This window comes from Euprymna scolopes, chromosome 10 (assembly GCF_053919585.1).
Source record: "Euprymna scolopes isolate OS-2025 chromosome 10, ASM5391958v1, whole genome shotgun sequence".
Taxonomy (NCBI): Eukaryota; Metazoa; Mollusca; class Cephalopoda; order Sepiida; family Sepiolidae; genus Euprymna; species Euprymna scolopes.
In genome coordinates this window covers 45,714,962-45,738,382 of record NC_136491.1, presented here as the reverse complement: position 1 = coordinate 45,738,382, position 23,421 = coordinate 45,714,962, and the positions used below count along the sequence as shown (strand labels likewise).

At 34.5% G+C, this 23,421-nt stretch overlaps 1 protein-coding gene across 6 annotated transcripts in view; it reads right to left on the bottom strand.

Moving 5' to 3' along the window:
- Window positions 1-23,421, bottom strand: part of LOC145285970 (thioredoxin domain-containing protein 6-like) — a 140,646-nt gene that overhangs the window by 4,082 nt on the left and 113,143 nt on the right. For all 6 annotated transcript variants that reach the window (XM_080134512.1, XM_080134514.1, XM_080134513.1 and 3 more), the window contains 4 exons: window positions 21,820-21,964; window positions 18,446-18,553; window positions 8,325-8,440; window positions 2,641-3,161 (listed from right to left, as the gene is read on the bottom strand). In XM_080134512.1, the coding sequence (XP_079990638.1) occupies window positions 2,647-3,161; window positions 8,325-8,440; window positions 18,446-18,553; window positions 21,820-21,964 (884 nt within the window). In that variant the 3' untranslated portion in view covers window positions 2,641-2,646. The remainder of the gene's footprint in view (window positions 1-2,640; window positions 3,162-8,324; window positions 8,441-18,445; window positions 18,554-21,819; window positions 21,965-23,421) is intronic.

Below are 23,421 nucleotides of genomic sequence, written 5' to 3'. Positions count from 1 at the left end.
GGCACATAAGGGTACATTAGATGCTAAGAGAATGTTTTCACACTGTTTCAGGAAAAACGTTAACAATTTAAATTCTGTGATGCTAGAATTAACGTCACAGGATTAAATTGTATTTTGTTAAGTATTTTAAAATATTATGACTGATTTCATAGGCAATATTATTAATTTCTTTGGTGGAATCCAAGTTTAGCGTTACAAATTCCAGAGAATTATTTGAGGGTGGGCACTATTGCCAAACGAATTATTTTGTGCTAAATAGTATTTTTTGTTTAAAAAATTAACCATTGTAAGTGTTGAATAAAATATCGAAGCTGGTCATTTTGTTTATCTTATCGCCATCATGTAAATTGAAAAATAAAAATATCGGCCTCTCCTTCTTCATAAAGTGGTTCTTTAATCTGATTGGTCCATTTTCTTTTCTTCGAGAGTGACCTGCCCTAGGAGGAGGGGGGGATTTTCCCTTTCTTTTAATTTATTTTACATTTTTGAACGGAATAAAATAAAATAAACGAAAAAATTATTAAACAAGATTTGAACAAAATAAAATAAAATAAATGTTTAATAATGTTTTTGTTTGTTTTATTTTATTTTGTTCAAATCTTGTTTAATAATTTTTTCGTTAGTTTTGTTTTATTTTATTCCATTCAAAAATGCAAAATAAATTAAAAGGGAAAATCCCTCCCCCCACCTCCAAGGGCAGGTCACTCTCGAAGAAAAAAAAATGGACCAATCAGATTAAAGAATCACTTTATGAAGAAGGAGAGGCGATATTTTTATTTTTCAAATTTGTTTTTTTATAGGATTTTCTGGGTCGCTGACAACGAATCTGATATTCAAACCCGTTGCAAATTTACCATTTGCATGGTATTGACCCCTGAACCCTCGCACTATTTTGTGCCAACTCACCGCCATCGTTTATGCTATTCTTACATGATGCGTTCGTGCATGGACGCGCATAGTAAGGTGACTTCTTACATTGCGGAAGAATTTTTAAGCAGACATTTGAAATAACAAGAAAGTTTTAAAAAACAACAAAATGTGGTTCATCATACTACTATGATGCTGCTACGGTATGTTTCCCTTATTTCTCTCTTTCTCCCTACTCTTCTACTCTTATTTCTCTCTTTCTCGCTACTCTTCTACTTTTCCCTTCCTTTCTTCTCTCAACGTCACCAGAGGTTTCAGCCAATCGGAATAGAGGACTGTCTTGGAAGGAGATACAAAGAAGAAATCTATCTCAGACATGCAGAAACGATAGAAGCATCAACATGCGACTGACCAGTTTCCCTGGGTAAAGACATTTATCAAAAAAATGTATCATTCTCTTTGTCCCCCTATATCTTGTAAACCTTTATAAAACATCATCAAGCCTAAAGTCTTGTCGCACTTAATTATAACCCGATGTTTTCTTTTCCACAACCGTTCTTTTTCAGCACTCTTGTTCTCTCTCTAATTTCGGAGGTGCCCCCAAAAGGGAACCGACCGAAATGGTGACCCTTTTTCAAACGTTGTTAAAATCTATGGTAATTGCCATACATTTTTCTGTGTTACGTAGTTTTGATGCTTTTTAATTGATCTAAAAAAAAGTTAAGATTTACAAAAACATTTTTATTTTTTGTTTTTTATTTTTTTGCAGGGGGGGGGTATTCAATTATAAAACTTGTATAACATTTAAGAGGTGCTTCTGCGGTTTAATTTACCGTTTTACCATAAGTAACGCGTTGACACACCGAGCAGAAAAACTGTTTAATTTTTTACAAAAATTCTGTTTATATTGGGGGGATAGGGCGGTGGAGGGGAAGGGGGGACGCGTGGTGTCGTTACTTACGGTAAAACGGTGGGGGGGGGACTGTAAATTAAACTGCAGAAGCACCTCTTAAATGTTGTACAAGTTCTATAATTGAATAAATCCCTCAAAAAAAAATAAAAATGCTTTTGTAAATCGCTCGTGAAAACTAAATTTTTTTAGATCAATTAAAAAGCATCAAAAACTACGTAACAGAAAAATGAACCACATTTTGTTGTTTTTGAAAACGTTTTATTTCAAATGTCTGCTTAAAAATTCTTCTGCAAGGTGAAAAGTCACCTTACTACGCGCGTCTATGCGCGAACGCATCATGTAAGAATAGCATAAACGATGGTGGTGAGTTGGCACAAAATAGTGCGAGGGTTCAGGGGTTAATACCATGCAAACAGTAAATTTGCGACGGGTTTAAATATCAGATTCGTTGTCAGCGACCCCGAAAACCTATAAAAAGCAAATTTTGTTAATCGGTGTTCTGTTGTAGTTAACGTAAACATTTACCAAAAATATTAGCAGTTTATTTGAAGCTTCTTCTTTTAAATAGTAAAAAAAGTTAGGATGATAATAATAAAATTACAGTTACATCGTGTTACATACAGGGGGGGGGGTTAAAACTGTGGCGCGCGTTGGAGGTACCTACTGAACATAGAAAGCTGACTAAGAAAAGGGTTATCCTGACGCTCCGCACTTCTTTGTTTACCTTGGAAGTGACGTCACACAAATCTTATAATACGGATGGCTACAATTGTAAAAATAATTTGTTTTATTTTTCTTTCATTTTGAGCTCCTAAAAATATGAGTTTTAAAAAATCTCCCAACCAATTTGTTGTTCTTACCGGTTTCTACTCTGCTTTTTCTTCATTTGCGGGAGTTCCATTAGTGACAGGTTCGTCTGGAAGCAGTTCCTGATTTTCAGGTAATCCTTCACCACTTTGCTTTGAAGAATTATCATTGTTTTCTAACTGTGGTGTTTCACTTGCTTCTGTGCTGATTGGAACTGACTCTTGAGAAGATAGATTTGCTTCAAGTGCAGAATCAGGATCAACACTTTCTACTTCCGGAAGTTCTCCAGTTCTGGTCGTTTCCAGAGTTTCTTCGGTTTTGGCTGTTTCCGGAGTTTCATTGGTTTTGGTCATTTCTGGGGTTTCATCAGTTTTGGTTGCTTCTGGGGTTTCTTCGGTTTTAACTGCTTCTGCTATAACAGCATCTCTTTCCTCAGCCTGCTTGTCGGTGACCTCTTCTGTGTTCTTTTCGTCTTCTTTTGTGACCACCTCTTCTGTTCTTTCCTTAGTGCCTTCGGCCTTTACTTCTTCGGTTTCTGTTTCGGGTTTTTCAATTTTTTCATTCTCATCCTCAACTATTTCACAAAAAAAAAAAAAACAAATAAAAAAGTAATATTTTAAAATTTGCCACAAAGCAGCTTTTAAAAATCTTTCACATGAATGAAATGATTAAAAAAAAAAAATTGAAACGTTGTTTGTTTTATTTGCAAGGAACACCTATCCATCAACATTTAAGATTGCATCGGAAATTGCCAGTTACAAGTTTGAACTTTGTGTAAATTTATTATTACCATTTTAAAACCCATTAATAAATCTTGGGTGATATGAAAACGATAAGCACGTCGATCATTTTTCATTCGTTTCTTTCTCCATTCATTATCACTAGCAGGACTGCCCAGCGTTGCCCGGGTGTTTAGGTGCTGTAGTAAGGACCCCCGGGCGGGGGTTGGAGTAAAAACAACAGTAGCGAGTGTGCCCGAGTGTGTGTAGGTGGTGTAGTAAGGAACCCGCGTCGGGGGGGGGGGGTAAAGTGATAGTAGCGGGGTGGGGGAGAATCAAAACGACAGTAGGCAGAGGTATTAAAAAAAAAAGTGGTAGTAGGCAGGCAGGCTCGAACCCGTACCGCAAAGGAGGAAAAGAATGTGAAAAAAGTGACGTCTTTGTCATTGCGTCCATCGCGAAACCAGAAGTGGCAAAGGTTTAAATTAAGGCTAGTCAATCGAAAAGAGGGGAGGACTTTAGAAAATATCGGCAAAAAAGCGACCCCTCTCTGTAGAAAAGTGCCCAGTTGAGGATGAAGGAATGTTTTTAGCCAAGTTTTCGATATTTGTTGTTCGAAGGGTCAAGCTTCAAAATGATGCCAATCTCGTGAAAATCCGCCGCCTCTATCGAAAGTTTTAGCCAGACATACAAACATACATATATACATACATTTAAACAGACATTATAAAAGATTACAATCTGCCTATTTCTAATGAAAAATCATAATCTGAAAATTGAATATCACAAATATGCATACATCTATATTTCTTTTAGTCTGTCTTTCTGTTACGACTGGGCCCATCTGGCTGAAATTTTGTATGTACTTTTGTTATGATAAGGTGCCACGAACTAAGTATTATGGTATACGTTTGATGCACAGTTAGGGATTAAAGGCATTAGTCACCACAATACCACATATATTCTAAAAATTATCTCGGAAACTACAGAGCCAATCTGGCTGAAATTTTTTATGGACTTCGATAGGATAAGGTGTAACGAACTAAGTATTATGGTATCCATTCGATGCACAATCAAAGATTAATATGGATTAGTAGTCAATTCAAAAATTCAACCATCAATTTAGCATAAAGTACTCATTCTAAGTCAACCAGCTTTAAGTTTTGCCTGTTTTTAATTAGCCAGAAAGTCTAGTGTATCAACAATTATAAATCATCATCATCATTTGTGTAACGTCCAAATAACCTATCTCTGGCCAGGTCTTTATTTATCTCTCTTTCCATCAGGTCCATGCTTATCAATTCCTCCCATGTTTTTCTTGGCTTTCTCTGTGAACCACATCTGCTACCTCAGCTGTTTTACATCTACTACCCCAAGAACTCTCATCTGTTCTTTCAATATGGCCATGCCATCAAAGTCACCTGTTCTGCACGCATCTACAAACATGTAATGTTTAAGATTTGATTAATCATTTCATTTGTAAATAATTGTCATACATTGCTTCATCAGTAAACAATATCTTTACATGATCTTTGCATATTTTTGAGATGAGGATTGATATTTATTTTTTGTATTTGGATTGTTTGGACTTTTGTTCTCATCTTGGTCAAGTCCAAGATAGTCCAAACAATCCGAATAATACAAAAAATAAAAATCTTTACATTTGAAAATTTTAGAAAACTGAGTAACGTCATGTATTTTTTTTTTTTTATTAAATGATAAATCAATTTTTTTTTTTATTTTTATTTTTTTTTTTACAGTGTTACTCGTTTTTCTAATATTTTTAAACTTAACATTACAAAACAATATTTTCAAAAGATATCAGTAACTTCTTCTATTCGATTTTTCTTCTAGGTGACAAAGTGAGAGGAAAAAATACCAAAATATAAAAGTACTCTTCTTTGATAAGGATGGATACCACCAAAAGTCTGAGAAAAAAATAATTTTTAATGATTTTCATTTAATAAAAAAATTATACAGCATTATTCGGTTTTCTACCATTTTCAAAATTAAAATTATAAAATAATACTTTCAAAAAGTATGACTAACTCTTTCTATTAAACAATATCTTTGTTGAAATATTTGCGTAGTCTGATGGATGGGCAATATGAAAAATACAATGTTAAAAAAACATGGAAACTTGTGGGATATCCTGTACACCCATCCCATCATTTTAGTTAGTGGTGATTTTTATCTCTTGTAAATCGATGTGGAAGTTATTTTCGAGTATGACTCACCAGATAAAAACGTTTTCTCTCCAGATAAATAAAAAATTGGATGAAGCTCTAATGATGCTATACCTTGCCATTTAATAAACGTATATTTAGATGGCAAATCTATTGAGGTTGTCCAGAAATTTTATTACCTTGGTGATCTCACTGAAGCACAAGGAGGAGCAAATGCTGCTGTCATAGTAAAAGTTAGGAGTATGCGGAGTAAGTTCAGAGAATTTCTACTATTACTAACCAGCAGAAAACCAAAGGAATAGTCTACCAAACACGTATATTCAGTGTAATGATGTACGGAAGGGAAGCCTAACCAATGAGAGTTGAAGACATGCATTGCATGGAGAGAAATAACATGCTGGTTGTGCAGTGTATGATATGAAGTTCATTCCAAAGTAATTCCTATTTAACAAAATGTAAGTACTATTCTATTTTATTTTAGGTAGAAAAAATGATTAATGTGATACTACCAATGTTGACACCCCCTCCCTCGCCTCCAAGTGTTAGAGATAAAGAGGAAGGGTATAAACAAAAGAAAATGAAATGAGTTTATCAGTAAACAATGAATAGAAATTGGTTGTGAAAAGAAATGCTGTGGTGGAACAGTTATTAAAATAACAAGGTGTGGCAGTTATTAAAGTGGCAAAGGACAGAACAATGGAGATATATTTAGGATTGAAATGGGGTCAACCAATCAACTGACGACAGGGTTTAATTGGGCACAGTTGAAGGCAGATCGACGCTTGGACCAGATTGAACAAACAGAGATGAGCTAATGGCAACTGATGGATATGGCCTTAAAGGTTATTTTCCCACATTGGTGTCACACACGCACCCAAAGTGCAATGAATATATACAGAATGTGTTGGAGTTAGTGTTTTGTATTTTTACATACTTATGAACCTGTGCACACCCTCTCGACAACAGTCAATGCATAAGAGATGACAAAAAGAATATAAGAAGAAAAGATGAAGGAGAAGAAATCCATGGCACACAATGTTAGGATCAGTGGTGTTGTCAAGTGGAGGATACGTAGTGTCATATAAATAATAAATAAGTAATACATTAATCAATAAGTAATAGATAAATTCTTCTTCTTCTTCTTCTTCTTCTTCTTCTTCTTCTTCTTCAATAACATGTTAAAAAATACGAGCCTTCCAAGAAATAAATTAAGAGAACATCTTCACTCCTTTCACTGAAGACGGGCAACATAATAAAGGCAAGAAAATACACTGCTTATCAGTATGCGTGTTTGATCTTCAGAAATACAATAATTATATTTGATAGAGGAATTGTTATTTATAATAGCAAAGGAGGAAATAATGCCTGGGATGATGATATCATGTCAGACTAACGTACACTAAACTACCTTATACAAAGGAAAAAATAATGTCTGAGAGGATGGTCTCATGGCCAACAGAGCAGATACTACATTACCTCCATAAAAAAAAGAACGAGATAATGTCTGGAGGAATGTACCATGATAAAAGAACAGATATTACACTATTCCCCTCCCCCCCCAAAAAAAATAAACGAAGGAAGTTATGCCTGGGAGGATGGCATCCTGACAACAGAACAGATACTAGATTACTTCTCTCTTCCCCTTCCACATTCTCTTATCTGGTGTGATTTCATCTTCTGCATAAGAAGGAAGTGATGCCTGGGAAGATGCTATCATGACAATAGAACATATACTACACTATATATCCCCTCTTAAATAAAATAAGGAGGTAATACCTGGGAGGATGGCATCATAAAAAAGGAGGTAATGCCTGGGAGAAAGACATCATGACAACAGAATATTTTTGAATTGTTTTAATTTCAAAAGAGTTTCCAAAGGGTAGCTAGTCTGTATAAGTCCTGGGGATGAAAAAGTTTTCAGTGAGTAGCCGATCTCTATAAGTCTGGAACTTTAAAAATATGCAGACAAAATGCAAAGATTTTTCTCAAAACATTATGTGCAGGTATTCTAAAAAATTCAATATTTTTATGGAGCGATTCTAGTTTCTGATTGGTTGCTAGCAGAACATAGCACCATTTGGTCAGTTCCTATCACCAGTGTCTATAAGTAGAATCTTCTGATTTTCTTTACTCATATCCTCTATTTATATCAAAAATATCACAACAAACATATGCTACATTACTTCCTCCCCTGAATTTAGCTATGAAAATCAATACCATAGAACATTAACAGAAGTAATGGTATATTTTTGGCTCCATACAGACAGATACTAAATCTCCTTTAGGAATAGATATATGAGGGGTGTTCCAAAAGTAATACTTTCTATTTTTTATTCTGTTCAGATGGATCAAAGGGGGATTGCAAACTGCATTGTTATGATGACTGAACTTATGCATTCATGATCTGAAAGTTTCATCTCTCTGTTGCAGATATTAATAGTAAGAGACTAAGAAAGCAGCCCTTGTCATGGATGTGCATCAAAAATATAGATATATCATTGAATTCCTCGCAAAAGTGCATTGATAATGATGGTAACTATGTAGAAAAATAAATTCCGGAGCACAAAAGGTCTCTCGTTTTAATGGTATCATTCCCTTTTTCGTAGTTATTCAACTTTTGGAGTTGAAAGAAAATAGGAGGCCTTACTTTTGGAATGACCATCATAGATTAAAATATTTTATTTATTAATCTCTATAATAAAGGAGAGAGCCAGTCAGATTCTGAATAAGGGTCGTTGCAAGTTTTTTGTTAATACAAAATCAATATTTTTTTTTTCTGACAAACAGATACCAACTTATCAATCGTAAAACTAAAGATCTGCATTCTCTTACCTGGTGTTATTTCATCTCCTGCAAAAAGTGTGTTGATTATTTCATTGACTTTCTCACTCGAAGAACTACCGTGAAGACCATTGTGCATCACGTCTTTGCCATACATTGCACGCAGACTGAAATGAGAACAGAATTTCATCTGAAATCTATATCTATAAATATAAAAGCGAAAATGTGTGTATGTATGTTTGTATGTATGTATATGTGTTTGTGTGTCTGCTAAAAACTTTCGACAGACAGAACAAAAATTCACAAACCTGGTATCATATTGAAGCTCCATCTTTCGCCCGAAAAATATCGAAAAATTGGCCAAAAACATTAATTTTTTCACCCCAAAATCGACAATTTTCTACAGAGGGGGTCAACAAAAACCGTCCTCTCGTGACAACGACCGGTTCTACGCATGCATCAGATGACGTCATGATCTGATTTAGTTTAAATACTTTAAGAACTGACTAAATTTCATGTAGCTCAGTTGGTTAGCGCGTTGAGTCATTATCTAAACGTTTCGTTCGAATCGTGGTGTGAGATGTCTTTTTTTTTTTTTCGATTTTTTAAATTTAAATATTGAACCAGTGTTATTTAAGCCATTTTTCACGTAACATTCATTTTTCTGTTTTTTTTTTTACTTCGCTTATTCTTAGGTTTTCAGTAACACCCCTGACCAACCACACACACCCAAAAACACCTGGGTACCCACCGATTTTTTTAATTTTAATATCGAAACAGGCTTATTTAAGCCATTTTTCACATTTTTTTTTTTTGGTTTTAACGTTCCTTTTTCTGTTTTTTTTTTTGTTTTTTCGATTTCTACATTTAACATCGTTCGTTTGCCTTATGTTAGTTTTTTTTTTTGAGGTTTTGATTACCCACCCCCCCGCTTAAGTTTTTATGTTTTCTTTTTTACTTCGCTTATTCTTAGGTTTTCATTAACACCCCCACCCCTCCAAACACTCGGGCAACGCCGGGTACCCCCCCCCCCCGTTAAACAGGGTTTTTTAACGTTCGTTTTTCTGGGTTTTTTTACTTCGCTTATTCTTAGGTTTTCATCAACACCACCACCCAACCACACACACCGAAGAACACCCGGGCAACGCCAGGTACCCCTCGCTAATCTATATATATAAAAGCGAAAATGTGTGTATGTATGTATGTATGTCTGTAAAAGGCTTTTTTTGCTGGACATTTCGATCGGCTTATTCCTTCTTAAAACTTTTTATATCCCGTATAAATGATAATATCTGTGAGTTACGAACAGGGGTCGCCTGTCTATTTAATTTGCCTGACTTTCACGCACTATTTTTTCCAGATTTTTAGAGCGTCCCGTGTATCTTTCACTTTTCAGTATAAAACAAGCGAAAACTGGCTTGCAGCCGCGTCATGTTTCAAGGTCAAACATCATGCGACTTAAGGTTCTCGCACCTGTTAATTTCATTTTATAAACGTTAAATTAAGAGGTTTTTCATTCCTCTTCTCTCGTGGCCGAGATGGCTAGGTCCCAGGGTGTTTTCCATTTCGTTTCCATCTCCACGTCAAAGGTTTGGGGTTCAAGCCTACTTTCCTACTAAAACTTTTTTTTTTCTTTTACACCTCCAAACACCTGGCCAACGTTTTTTTTTTTTAAACAGGGTTGTTTTGATCACCCGCCCCTCCAAACACACACCTACAAACACCCGGGCCACGCCAAGTAATCCCCCCCCCGCTAGTATATATATAAAAGCAAAAATGTTTGTTTGTGTGTGTATGCGTTTTTGTGTATGTCCACAAAAGGGTTTTTACCTCGGCCTTCTCGCGGGAGTTGATCCTTCTTAAAACTTTTTATATTACGTCTAAATGATAATATCTACAAGATAACAAGGGGGTCACATGTGTATTTAATTTGCCCGACTTTGAAAAGCTAAATATTCAACATTTTTCGATCGCCACATCTGGATTCGGCTTTTTCATATAATAAAATAAAAAAAAACTGCCCTGCAGTAAATAAAATATTGCCCCGCAGTCAAAGTTGACGTCATTAAGTTGTCAAGTATGGGCACCTGCCAATTCTTAATACTTAAATAAATTCAAACTACTTCTTGCTGGCCCAGTGGTTGGCTTGGCACATTTTTTTTCACACTTTATTTTCTAACTCGCCTCAAGGCTTCGGGTTCAATCCTTCCTACTTAGCTACCAAAACTTTTTTTAACTCCCCCCCCCTCCGACACAAACAACCGGGCAACATCTTTTGCTTTGACTTACTCAAAAGCACGCCTCCCCCCCCCCGAGTTTTGATTTACCCAAAACCACACCTCAAAACACCCGGGCATCGCCGGGTACCCCTGCTAGTCTAATATATAAAAGGCAAAATTGGCCGAGTGTTTGTGTATGTCCGCCAAAAGTTTTTTGCATCGGGTTCTCACATCGGTTAGATTCCACGAGAAGTTTTTGTATACTTCCCAGATCGTAATATCCCGCATTTGCAAACAGACATCCTTTCTTTCCTGTTTTTGATCGAGTTAAACAAAATTCCTGCTGTGGTATCATCTCAGGTGTTTGTTTGGCTTTTTTTGTAAAAGCAAAACTGTTTGAAAAAGCAGGAAGCTTGGCCTTCGAGCCAGGATTTCTGATGCTTCATTAATTGGCTCTCGGTCAATTTTGGGGAAACACTTCATACAGAGACAATTACGGTTTTATTATTATTATTTATTTTTGGATATTGACAGACTGCCCCCTTTTTGGGGGGAGCTGGTTTTCCCCCACATTAAAAACGACCTCGTGTCTAATTTGCTTTCGTGGGGAAGCAAATAGATATGCAAAGCATTTAAATCATCGTATTGACTATGTTTAAATTCAACACACACAACTTCTTCTTGTGCAATGGCCACATCGGGTAACGCATCACGTTTTTTTCACCGTCTTTCTCTCTTTCGCATTATGGGTTCGAACCTGCCTGCCTAATTCCACTTTTTTTTTTAACCTCACCTTCTTTTCCTCCTTCACGTTACGGGTTCTAGTCTACTACCACTTTTTTTAACACCTCTCTCCACCCTGTTGTTTCTTTTCCCTCCACCGGGTTGCTTTTTATTCCCACGCAACACACCTGGGCAATGCCGGGTATCCCCGCTAGTCTATAATATAAACCTCCAATGTCTGTTAGTGTGTATGTTTGTATTTCTCACTAAAACTTTCAACACACATGGCGAACACTGACAAAATTGGTGTCCTTTGAAAGGTTAGTCTCTCGGACAACAAATATCCCAAAATTGGCCAAAAACATTAATTTTCTGATAGTCAACTAGGCCGTTTTTTACAAGGAGAGGTCAGTTTTTTCATCGACATTTTTACAAAGTCATCATATATCTTGCAATGATTAAGCTTAATTTGAACAGTGGCAACATTGTATGTTGCAGTGGACGCAGCGACTAAATAGTTTGCTTTTTTTCACTTCCTTTTCCTCTTAGCATTACAGATTCGAGCCTGCCTGCCTGCCTGCCTGCCTGCCTGCCTACTACTTTTTTGCGCTTGCATAGGTACTTGCTGCTATTGTTGAATAATTAACATTGTTAAAAGTTAATTAGTTATTATCGATCTATCTGTCTATCTATTTATCTATCTATTCAATGATATTCTTAAAATAGTTTATATTCAGAGTTATTTATTGTTTATAGAATAAAGTGTAGCAATAGGTTTTAGCTGAACATGTTTACATAAATTAGCTTAGTTAAATATAAGCAAAATAATCTTAGGCAGGCAGACGTGAAAAAGTCACACATAAGGGATGCGTGTGCTTTTTGAATGATGATGTAAAGGAAGTGAGGTCAGGAGGTCAGGAAGTTTAGAGTCAAAGAGTTGGAGTTTGATCAAGAGAGTGAACAGTCGGGAGAGTTGGAGTTTGGTCATGGGAGTGAACAGACGGCCAGGAAGCGAGGCTGGGTAGAACAAGCATGTAGACAAGAAATGCAGACTCTGTGAAGACCATTTGAGACAACTGAAATAAATTTATATTTTAAAAATATAAAGTGTTGTTCTGTGGTTTCACAAAAGAAGGAAGAACAGATGACTCAATTGGATGATGTTGATCATTTCATGTTTCATCAGGGAGGTCAACAGGAAGATAGAAGAACTCTTGAAGAAAGAAGGTATGAAGCATATATTATTCTTCTTATAAAAAAATGATACCTTATGTAACTATGAACTGTAATATATACCCATGTGATAACTCTCTGATACAACATGATGCAGTTTATACGTCGATTATCATATCCCCTGGCTAAACAACATACATACAATTTATACGTTTATAACGGGTGTTATAAGAATAATATAATATACCTCTCAATACAACTTATGACACGTTTTCCCACCTGACTATATAATACTATTTTCATTTTTTTAGGGGGCTTTAAAACATTGTTTTTAGGGCTCCATTGATCAATACTCTTACCATAAAACCTCTCCACACCCGGGCACGCCAGGGACCCTCACTAGTAATACGTAAGATTTAAATCTTAATTGAATGTATATTCCCCATCCTTCACTTCACCTTTACCAGGAGGTGACAATGGCTAAGTGGTTGAGCGACACGGACTGACAACCTGGGTGTGCAAAAAGTGTCACTCATGAATTTTTTAATACAAATTAGCACTTCTTTCTGCAATCCAACCACATTTGGTACAAATAAATTTCAGTGTATGCCTGATGTCCAATAAGTTTCAGTGATAAATGTCCAAAAGTCTGTAACAATATCAAAACTATTAGAGTAAATTTATATTCATATTTACATATATTGAAAGCATCTTCCAAGATGTTTGTTTTGTTTTTTAATCAAACATTTTGGAAGTAATAATGACCAATTGGAAAAGATTGAGTGACTATTTGAGAGAAAGAGAGAGAAAGTTGACAGTATGGAAAGATGGTAAAAATGACAATTTGGATTAATTAATTGAACGTATACTCCCCTGTTCTTCACTTCACCTTAACCAGGAGGTGACAATGGCTAAGTGGCTAACGAAACAGACTGACAACCTGGGTGTGCAAAAAATGTCACTCATGAACTTATCGAAGTAACAGTGACCATCAGAAAAGATTAAGTGACTATTTGGGAGAGATACAGAGAAAGTTGACAATATGGAAAGATGGTAAAAACGACAATTTGGATTAACACTCTAGATTGCATACTCCGAGGAGTAAGCTATTTATATGAACTGACACTCCCCCCCCATGTCAGTCATGAATTTTTCAATACAAGTTTACAATTTTTTTGTCAAAAAAGTCTGTTTCATCACTGTTAAATGATATGCAGGGGGACACTTTGATGATTGTCTTATCAGTAAGAGATGTAATCCTGAATGAGTTTCAAACTCATTGAATCATAACTACTCTCCTTATCTGTGGGGTTATCTCAAAGATAATATCCATAAAACAATCTCCAAACTATTTTTGAACTGAAGAAGGCCATCGCAGCCAAAATCAGTCACATCAAAATGTACTTGCAATGCAGAGATGCATATTAAGAGAAAATGCTGTCTTTCTATATAACACTATGAGGAGAAAGATTTTGATTTTTTTATGAATCTTAACTAGAAGGATCATTCTATCATTGGAATTTTCCCAGCCATACAGTAGTACACCGAAAAGTGCCGAAACAATGCGTTAATGAAATCACAACGGCTAAAAGAAAAAAAATCATTAAGGAAAAATTTGTTTGCTGTCGTTGGTTTATTAATAAAAAATAAATATTCATCTTTATTTAAAGGAAAAAAAAGCATAAAAAATCACATAAAATTGTTATCTAAAAAGTAAATATTTATTCATGAAACTTACCTTACAATGAGTGTTTTCTTTCTTGATTTGAATTTGAATTTTCTTAAAGTTTTGTAAAAGTTATCCAATAATCATTCATTTGTACTTTAGCAACAAAAAGAATATTGTTTTCATTTTTCAATTAGTTTTTCATTGAATTCTCTTAGTAATAACAGAAATAATATTTTTTTCAGTGAAAATGTTGGCCAGAAATTGTGCCAAAAAAAAAATCACAAAACTTTCATTTGGCACCTTTTTGCATTTTATGTAAACTGTCCGGAAAATCCCGATGATAGTACAGTTCTTATTTGGCATAGGTACCCAAAATTTTAAATTTTATTGAATGTATGCTCCCTTGCTTCACTTCACTTACAATGGTAAAAGCAGATGATATTTTTAAAATTACTTTTTTTTTTTAAACTCTTTCTTTCACTTTTCACATATAATCAATTGATTCTTTGTAGAGATTGTTAGATATTACTTAGCATTGCTAGGCTTTTGGGGTTAAGTATAGAAATAGAATGTATAAAGTTTATTAACAAATTTTGAACACCAAAACGTGTAAAAAAAAAAAAAAAAAAACTGCCACAAACTATCCACTTTTTGTATTCACAGCCGGAGCAAAAACCCTTACACATATAAATAGTGCCGGAAAAAAGGGACCATTTTTTAAAAAGTTTTGTTTTTAAGAATAAATTATAAGCTGGCTTATTTATATTTGAAACAAGTACTTTTGTAATGGGTTTATCATTTTTTCACCAGTTGGCAGTTATCCCTATTAAGTAACTAGTGGAGGTGCCCGGCGTTGCCCGGGGGTTTGGAGGTGTATGTTAAGCAAAAAAAAAAAAAGTGGTAGTAGGAAGGCAGGCTCGAACCCATGACGTGAAGGCAGAAAAGAAAAGTGAAAGAAAAACAGATGAGAAAGGAAGTAGACAGCGTTCAAATTCAGCAATGTCGATCAAAAAGTTGACTTGCAGAAGTGAATGAGTTCACGCAGGCGCAGAAATGTATGTCTGGCTTTCAGCTGTTTTATTTATTTGTTTCCCAACGATGTTGGTGAAAACGAGCTCCCCACAAAAAGGGAGAACTCTGGCAGTGTCCAAATGAATAACAATTGTCTGATATGAAGGGTTTCCACCACATTGATCAAAGCTGATTGCCTTTCTGGATGTCCCAGCCAGAAAACCAGAGAATTGCATTTGCTTCAATCAGTTTCATTTTATTTATACAAGAAAAAGAAACAAACACAAGCAACCAGGGATTTTTTTAAAAGTCGATCCAAATAAATGTAGAGACGACGTCCGTTTTTGAATCGTAGATATTATAATTTAGGAAATATAAGGAAACTTCTAGATAAAAGTAACCTCGTCGAGAAACCCAGCAAAAAAAAAAAAAAAAGAAAAAAAAAAGAAGCCTTTTGTGGGCATACAAAAACACGCGTGGCCATTTTGCCTTTTATATATATAGACTAGCCTGGATGCCCGGCATTGCCCGAGTGTTTGTAGGTGTGTGTTGAGCATAAAAAAAAGTGGTGGTAAGCAGAAAGACTCGAACCTGTACCACAAAGGAGGAAAAGAATGTGAAAAAAATAGTGACGTGTTTGCTGTTGCACCCATTGCCAAACCGGAAGTAGCTTTAAATTAAGGCTAGACAATACAAAAGAGGGGATGACTTTCAAAAATATCGACGAAAAAAGCGACCCCTTCCTGTAGAAAAGTGCCCAGTTGAGGGTAAAGGAATTAATGTTTTTGGCCAATTTTGGTGATATTTGTTGTCCGAAGGGTCGTGCTTCAAAATGATACCAATCTCATGAAAATCCGTCATCTCTGTTGAAAGTTTTAGGCAGACATACAAACATACATACATACATACATACATTGAAACAGACAGGTGAGATTTATATTATAGATGGAATACACTATTTCCATTCTTTCTGGTGAATATCGAAAATATATCTAGGCAAATTCTTTTCCTTATGGGGAGAGTATGAATGGATATAAATTAGATAGTAAAAACTGTTGCCTTTTTTTAATTGTGACTAAAATAAAATATTGACCAGAATAAAATATTAAATCGATTTCATCAATTGAAAATAACTTTTTAGTTTTAAGAATACCAACCAATATTTGGTATAGATTACTGGCTAAACAATATTACATATGTAATTCTATTAATAAAGCTATTAAGGTAAAAAGGAATAGGAGAAAATCTAAATATACTTTATAAAGTAGAAGAATAAGATAACATAGCTTTTATTAAAAAAGCTGTTAAGGCCGAAGAAATAGGATAAAATCTGGTTATACTTTATATAAGATCACATGTGTAGCTTTTATTAACAGAGCTATTAAGGTCAAAAGAATATGAATAAAAATATAGTTATACTTTATATAAGAGATTAAATATGTAGCTTTTGTTAAGAAAACTATTAGAGTTAAAGGAATAAGGAAAATTTAGTTATACTTTATATATAAGATTAAATATGTAGCTTTTATCAAGAAAGCAACTATGGTCAAAGGAATAAGGAGAAATCTAGTTATACTTTATATATAAGATTACATATGTAGCTTTTATCAAGAAAGCTATTATGGCCAAAGGAATAAGGAAAAATCTAGTTATACTTTATATATAAGACTAGCCTGGGTGCCCGGTGGTGTAAAAAAAAAAAAAAGTGGTAGTAGGCAGGCAGGCTCGAACCCATGACACAAAGGCGAAAAAGAAAGTGAAAGAAAACCTGATGTCTTATCACTATGCCATGATGCGACCAGAAGTGTTAAGCATTCAAATTAGACATAATGAATCTAAAAGATGACTTGCAGAAATGCTGTTGCTTTTAAAGCTCCCACGGAGGTCGTTTTTAATGTGGCGGGAAAAGCGGCCAAAAAAGGAGGCACTCTGGCAGTTTTCAAATTAATAGTAATTGTCTCAGTATGAAGGGTTACCCTTACATTGACCAAGGACAAATTACAAAACAAATACTACTCGGCCAGAAGGCCAGAAGTTGGCGGTTGTGTTCGATTAGTTTCATATTATTTATACAAAAAAGACAAACAAACACTCGAAACGAGGGAATTTTTTAAAACTCGATCAAACAAAAAAAGATAGAGATGATGTCTGTTTGTGAATCTGAGATATTACGATCTAGGAAGTATAAGAAAACTTCTCCTGAAATCTAACTTACACGAGAACATTGATGCAAAAAGTCTTTCATGGACACACACAAACATGTGCGCCCATCTTGCCTTTTATATATTAGATTAGTAGGTGTACCCGGCATTGCCTGGGTGTTTGAAGGTGTAAAAGAAAAAAAAAAGTGTTAGTAGGGAGGGCGGCTTGAACCTGTGATGAACCTGAAGGCGGAAAAGAAAGTGAAAGAAAACATGAGATCTTACCGCTATGCTACAAGGCCATAGGAAGTGAAAAGCATTGAAATTTAGCGATGTCAATCAAAAAGCTGACTTGCAGAAACGAACGTTGGCTGGAGGCCAGTTCAGATTTCTGCTGTTTCGTTTATTTGTTTCCCCATGATGTTGGGGAACCCAACTCCCCAGAAAAAGGGTAACTCTCAAATGAATAGCTATTGTCTGATATGAAGGGTTTCCCCACATTGATCAAAACTAATTGCTTTCAGGACGTCCCGGCACGAAAGGCAGCTGACACCTTTGCATCGGTGAGTTTCACTTTATTTATATGAAAAAGATCAACAAACGTGCGAGAGGATGAAATAGTGTGAATTTTATAAAAGTCGATTAAAATAAATCTAGATATGACGTCCCTTCGCAAATCATAGATATTATGATCTAGGGAGTATATAAAAAGTTCTAAAGTATAGTACCCCCCACCCTCCGAGAACTCCGGCAAAAAAAAAAACTAGATAATATAGATTACATATGTAGCTTTTATTAAGAAAGCTATTATGGTCAAAGCAATAAAGGAAAATCTGGTTATACTTTATATATAAGTTCAAAGAAATAGAGAAATCTTGCTATCTGTAGCTTTTATGAAGAAAGCTAATAAGGACAAAGAAATGGGGAAAAATATGTCTATACTTAATATATAAGATTACATGTGTAACTTTTGTTAAGAAAGTTATTAAGGCCAAAGAAATTGGGGAAAATATGGTTATACTGTATCTATAATGAAAATACATATATAGCTTTTATTAAGAAAGTTACTGAGATCAAATATATAGGGGGAAAATCTTGTTATGCTTTATATATAAGATTACATGTCATTTTTATTAAGAATGCTATTAAGGTCAAAGAAAAAGGGAAATCTGGCTATACTTTACATATAAGATGTGTAGACAATATTATGTAAGAGAAATGAGTCGTTTTTCTTACAGTTCAGGATTTTTCTCTTTTGCTTGCAGAGGATCTGTAGGTCCAATGATGGATCGCCATCCTTCAATAGCATCTTCTCGACTCAGGACCATCAACATAGTGGGCCCACTGAAAAAAGAAAAACAATTATATTGATTCAATACGAATCAATATATAACTGCCAATTCCTGAGTTTAACCAGACACACCTGTTGAAGGTTATATTGGCTGAAATCTTCTAGTCGAATCCATCTTCTACTTGTAGGGGCTGATTTGGATATTTTCTTCAATGGATGCATTATTTGCATACAAATAAGAGTTTATGTATATGATTACAATTTGCAACAGTAACTTTTTTTTTTCATCCTAAACATGACATATTGCCAATTGGATGTAAAGGGCTACTATTTGGATTTTTTTTTCTAACAGCGAACTATGGGGAGTTGAACAGTGAGGTGTTTGTTCACATTGCATTTAAACTTTTGCAGGTTAATACAGTCAGGAAACAGGAAGGGAATTCCAAAGTCTAGCAGTCTCTGAGGGAAGAAACTATTAAAGTAGAAGGCGTTTCAAAATCTAATGACCTCGATAGTGAAGGGATGGGATTTTGTTGATTGTCGAGTTAGTCAAGAGTATGTATGTTGAGGGGGCATGAGTGTTATGAGTTTATCAGGGTACATTCCATTAAAGTACTTGTAAAACAGGCACATTGTAGCGATGAGGCGATAGTGTGGGATCTATTAGATGTGAGAATCTTTTTTGGACCTTGTCTAAGAGTGAGAGAGTAGTTATGGATGCATCAGTCCAGATGTGGCAACAACACTCCATGCAGGGTTGAATTGTCACTTTGTAAAGATATAGGATACTCTTTGGTGTTAGTAATTTTCTAGCACGGTAAAAGGAGACCACCTTAGTTAAATGTAGATATGATTTGCCAAGTGCAATGGGTTATTAGGTATGATAAATGAATCATGATAAATTCATCCAAGCAAGGGAACCGGATGTCATAATAGTTAACAAGAAAGGAAAATACTGCCAAATGATAGATATTGCCATCCTACAATTCGCGATAGTAACTTTTTTTTTCATCCTAAATATGACATATTGCCAACTGGATGTAAGGGGCTACTATTGGGTGTTTTTTCTAACATAGGATTGTGGGGAGTTGAGCAGCGAGATGTCTGCTCACATTACATTTATTTAATGTTAACATTTCTTTAATAGTCTTACTTTTGATATGTCACATCAACAATTATTCAGTTGTGGTTATGTTCAGAATTGGACCTGAAATAACTGAGCTAGTAACCTCTAGTCCACTGATCTACCACTGTGTTTTAAAAAATCGTATTACTCTAAATGTTACCGTTGTATGTCTTTTGTCACTCCTTTTCTAAGGCAACTTTTTAATAATTAAACTTGTTGCCATGAATCAGCAGTGAAATGTCTCCATTCCTGCTATTAAGCTAATTAAATAAATAACATTTAAACAAAAAAAAAACAAAAAAAAACAATAACAATAAAATTATATTTTTCTGTGGCATAGTCCCTGGCCTTGATAAAGACCATTTTGAACGTTGATGGCCAAGAACCACACCCACATTTCATATAAATTGATGTATAAAAGTTATGTTTTAGCGAAGAAAGAAAATTAAGGATAGATACAGACTTGCATGCATATCAAATAAGAATAAATTAAATATTAAGGGAACAGAAGAGTCACCAGGTAACAAGTACTACCTCAAAACATGAATTTGTGGTGTAATCCATGGCGTTGGTAGGGCCGTTTTAGATGACGATAGCATTTTGGGGTATTGCCAAAATCCACTCCATCAACTAATATAAGTTAGGTATAAAAGTTATGTTATAGCAAAGACAGAAAATGAAGGATATATATATATATATGGGCATGCATATAAAAATGGAAATAAATGAAAAATTGAAAAAACAGAAGGGTCACCAGTTAGCAAGTGCTAACTAAAAACATACATAAAGTTTTGTAAATAAATGAAAAGCGAAGTAAAACGAAATTTTATAATAAAACCTTTTAATACAAGATATAAGGATATAAAAATTATTTTCAGCAAATTTTAATTTATGAAAACACGTGTTTGGTAAAGAACGTTGGGTTGCTAGTGTGGAGGAAAGTGTGCACATTATGAAAAATGCTAGTATGTGATTCATTGAGTCCTTTCAGCCTCCTCCAGACCAAATGCACAGAGGTGGGTGTTGAGCAGACGTTCTGGAGTCCTGTTCAAGGTGCAACAACCAGAGAATGCTCCGTGTCTCTAGCTTTTGGCTGTTTGTTTGCATTGGCTTACTATTTTGAATGATTCTCGTTGCTTGGAAAATATTTTGAGTTCACACGTTCCTGTTAAAGTTACTTGCTTTAGGAAGTGAGGAAGATAAAATTCCAATAAAGCTGAGAAAGAGTGTAGCAATTAGAGTCATTTGCTTTTTAACGTTCATAGGAATCACTTCATGGTTCAGCCACTACATCTTTTCCGACCTTCAATGAGTTTATATTTAGGTACCTTACAAAACCTTTTGCCATTGGCGAATGTCATGTGACATGGCTCCTAGCCTTGGTAGAGCTATTTTAGATGACGATTGCATCTTTGAGTATTGTCAAAAGCCACACTGACAATTGATATAAGTTCTTTATAGAAGTTACATTATAGTAAAGGAAGAAACAAAGAATATTAAATGGGCGTGCATGTATAGTAAAATGGATAACTCTTACTTTCTTTATTTAGAATTATTCCCCTTTTATCACTAAAGCCAAAAGGAGACTGAGATATTCGTTGAGAGTTTATCATTAAGTTTATTCTGGAGACAAATAGCTTACACATAAGAGAGACTAGTATTCTCTTAACCAATTAATTGGCTATCTTATTATCTTATGGGTTAATGAGTAGACACAGAAAACAGACATCTTTGGGCAGGCCATTTTGCTCTTGGTGATTATCAAAGTTCTCCTTTCAGTTCAGTTTAGTTCAGCATTAATGTGTCTCCTGCAACACCCCATAAACAAACTGACTTGAAAACCTTTGCTTTTCTCAATCCCAAGATCCGTGACGTCATGTGTTATGTCTAATGACTCTTTGTTTTTATTCTACTTTTGACCTATTTGACCTCATCTAACCTTAATCTCTTCTTGTTCATATTTAATGGAAAAACTCATTTATTTCCCAAACTTGGTGTCACTTTGACCTCTACTTAGTTCGACCATTGTCAAGATTAACACTAGCTGATGTAATTGCTATCCAGCATACGACCAACCATTCTATAACACTTCTTGTATCTGACATCACTTCTTGAGAAGCCATTTTGTATTGTATTATGATACAAACAGACTTTTGAGTAAACAATAAATAAATCGGTTAACAGTTTGCTTACCTGACCATGTAGTTAACAAGTTCATCGAAATATTCTTGTTCTTTATGATTTCCATAAAACTTTTCTATTATATCAGGAGTTAATGTTGTTTCTTTCTGGGCGGCAATTCGGAAACCTGCTTCGTGAATTTTTTTTATTATTTCCTCTAAAACAAACAAAAAGAAATAATATTTTAAAGTTTCTTCAATTCTATTTACCAGAAAAGTAAAAAGAAAAAAAAAGTGGTTTATTTGATTACTGGATTTAAAAACAATTGTGGCGTAGTTGCTGGCTTTGGTAGCAGCCATTTTAGACAACAATTTTTTGGGGTACTCCCAAGAACCACATCAAAAATTAATAGAATTTGGTATAAAAGTTTTGTTTTATTAAAGGAAGAAAATGAATGGATATATGAGGGTTTGCATATAAAAATAGAGATTAATAAAACATAAGAGAATGGAAGGGTCACCAGGTAGCAAGTGCTACGCAGTTTTGTAAAGGAAAAATGGAGAAAAACGAAACTTTATAACAAAACATCTTTATACAAGAGATAAGAATATAAAAGTTAAATGGTAATTTAAAAGCGAAAACGAATTTTTTAAAGAGGAATCCAACAATCAGCATTTAAAATTCTGTGGTAATATAATCCGGTAGGAAAAAACTGATAAAATGAACTCAAATTGATAAAAATTGTCATTCAATCAGTACAATCCAAAGATAGCAAGGTTGATTTTCAGTTGAATAGAATAGGAAAAAAATAGAGATAGAAAAATACCATTACCATTGAAAGAATTTTAAAATAAGCAGGAATGTTATTCTCGGTTTGTCTTTGTTCTTTTCCACATTTCACACATTCTTTCACACGTTTCTTAACGGACATGAACATTTTGCAATTTATGACTATCATAAATTGTAGTTTCATCTAATGCCTTAACCAGCAAATTCTAGCCTAGCTACAATTATAATTTTCTTTCTGTCCTCTGATGAGAAGAATAGCAAGAACAGCATTCTTTGAAACTCTGCGGAATAAGGACTTTGAACATTGTCGAATAATAATTTTAATTGTAAATTTTAATTTCCAGTTTTAATTTCTTTTCTCTTATAATAAGCTGTACTCTCTATTGTGTTTGTATTGAGCTTTTTTATTTGGTTGGGATTAATATATCAATAAATAAATACTGGTATTTATATTAAATTGAAGTTTACTCTTGCTTGTATCAAGTAAACACCTCATTCAATTTTGCCTTTATATATATATATATATATATATATATATATATATATATATATATATATATATATATATATATATTTCCTTGGAATTTACTTGTACAAATGGAAATTCTTTTAACTTTCTTGAAGTTTTACATTTGGATTTTACCGTCACTGGATTTTTTTATCTTCCACCAGACTATCCATTCGTGTGTAATCACCTTTTTCTTTACCATATTCCCTCAGCTTCACTTATTTTATTTTCAAGTAAGACCTTTGACTTACTTGTTGTTTCATCAAATACTTCTGCATGCAAAATCCGATCCCGCATTTTGCTTATTCCTACCCTCTGATGAGAAGGAAAGTATTTCTTCGAAACTCCGCGGATTAAGGACTATCCATTTATCTAGT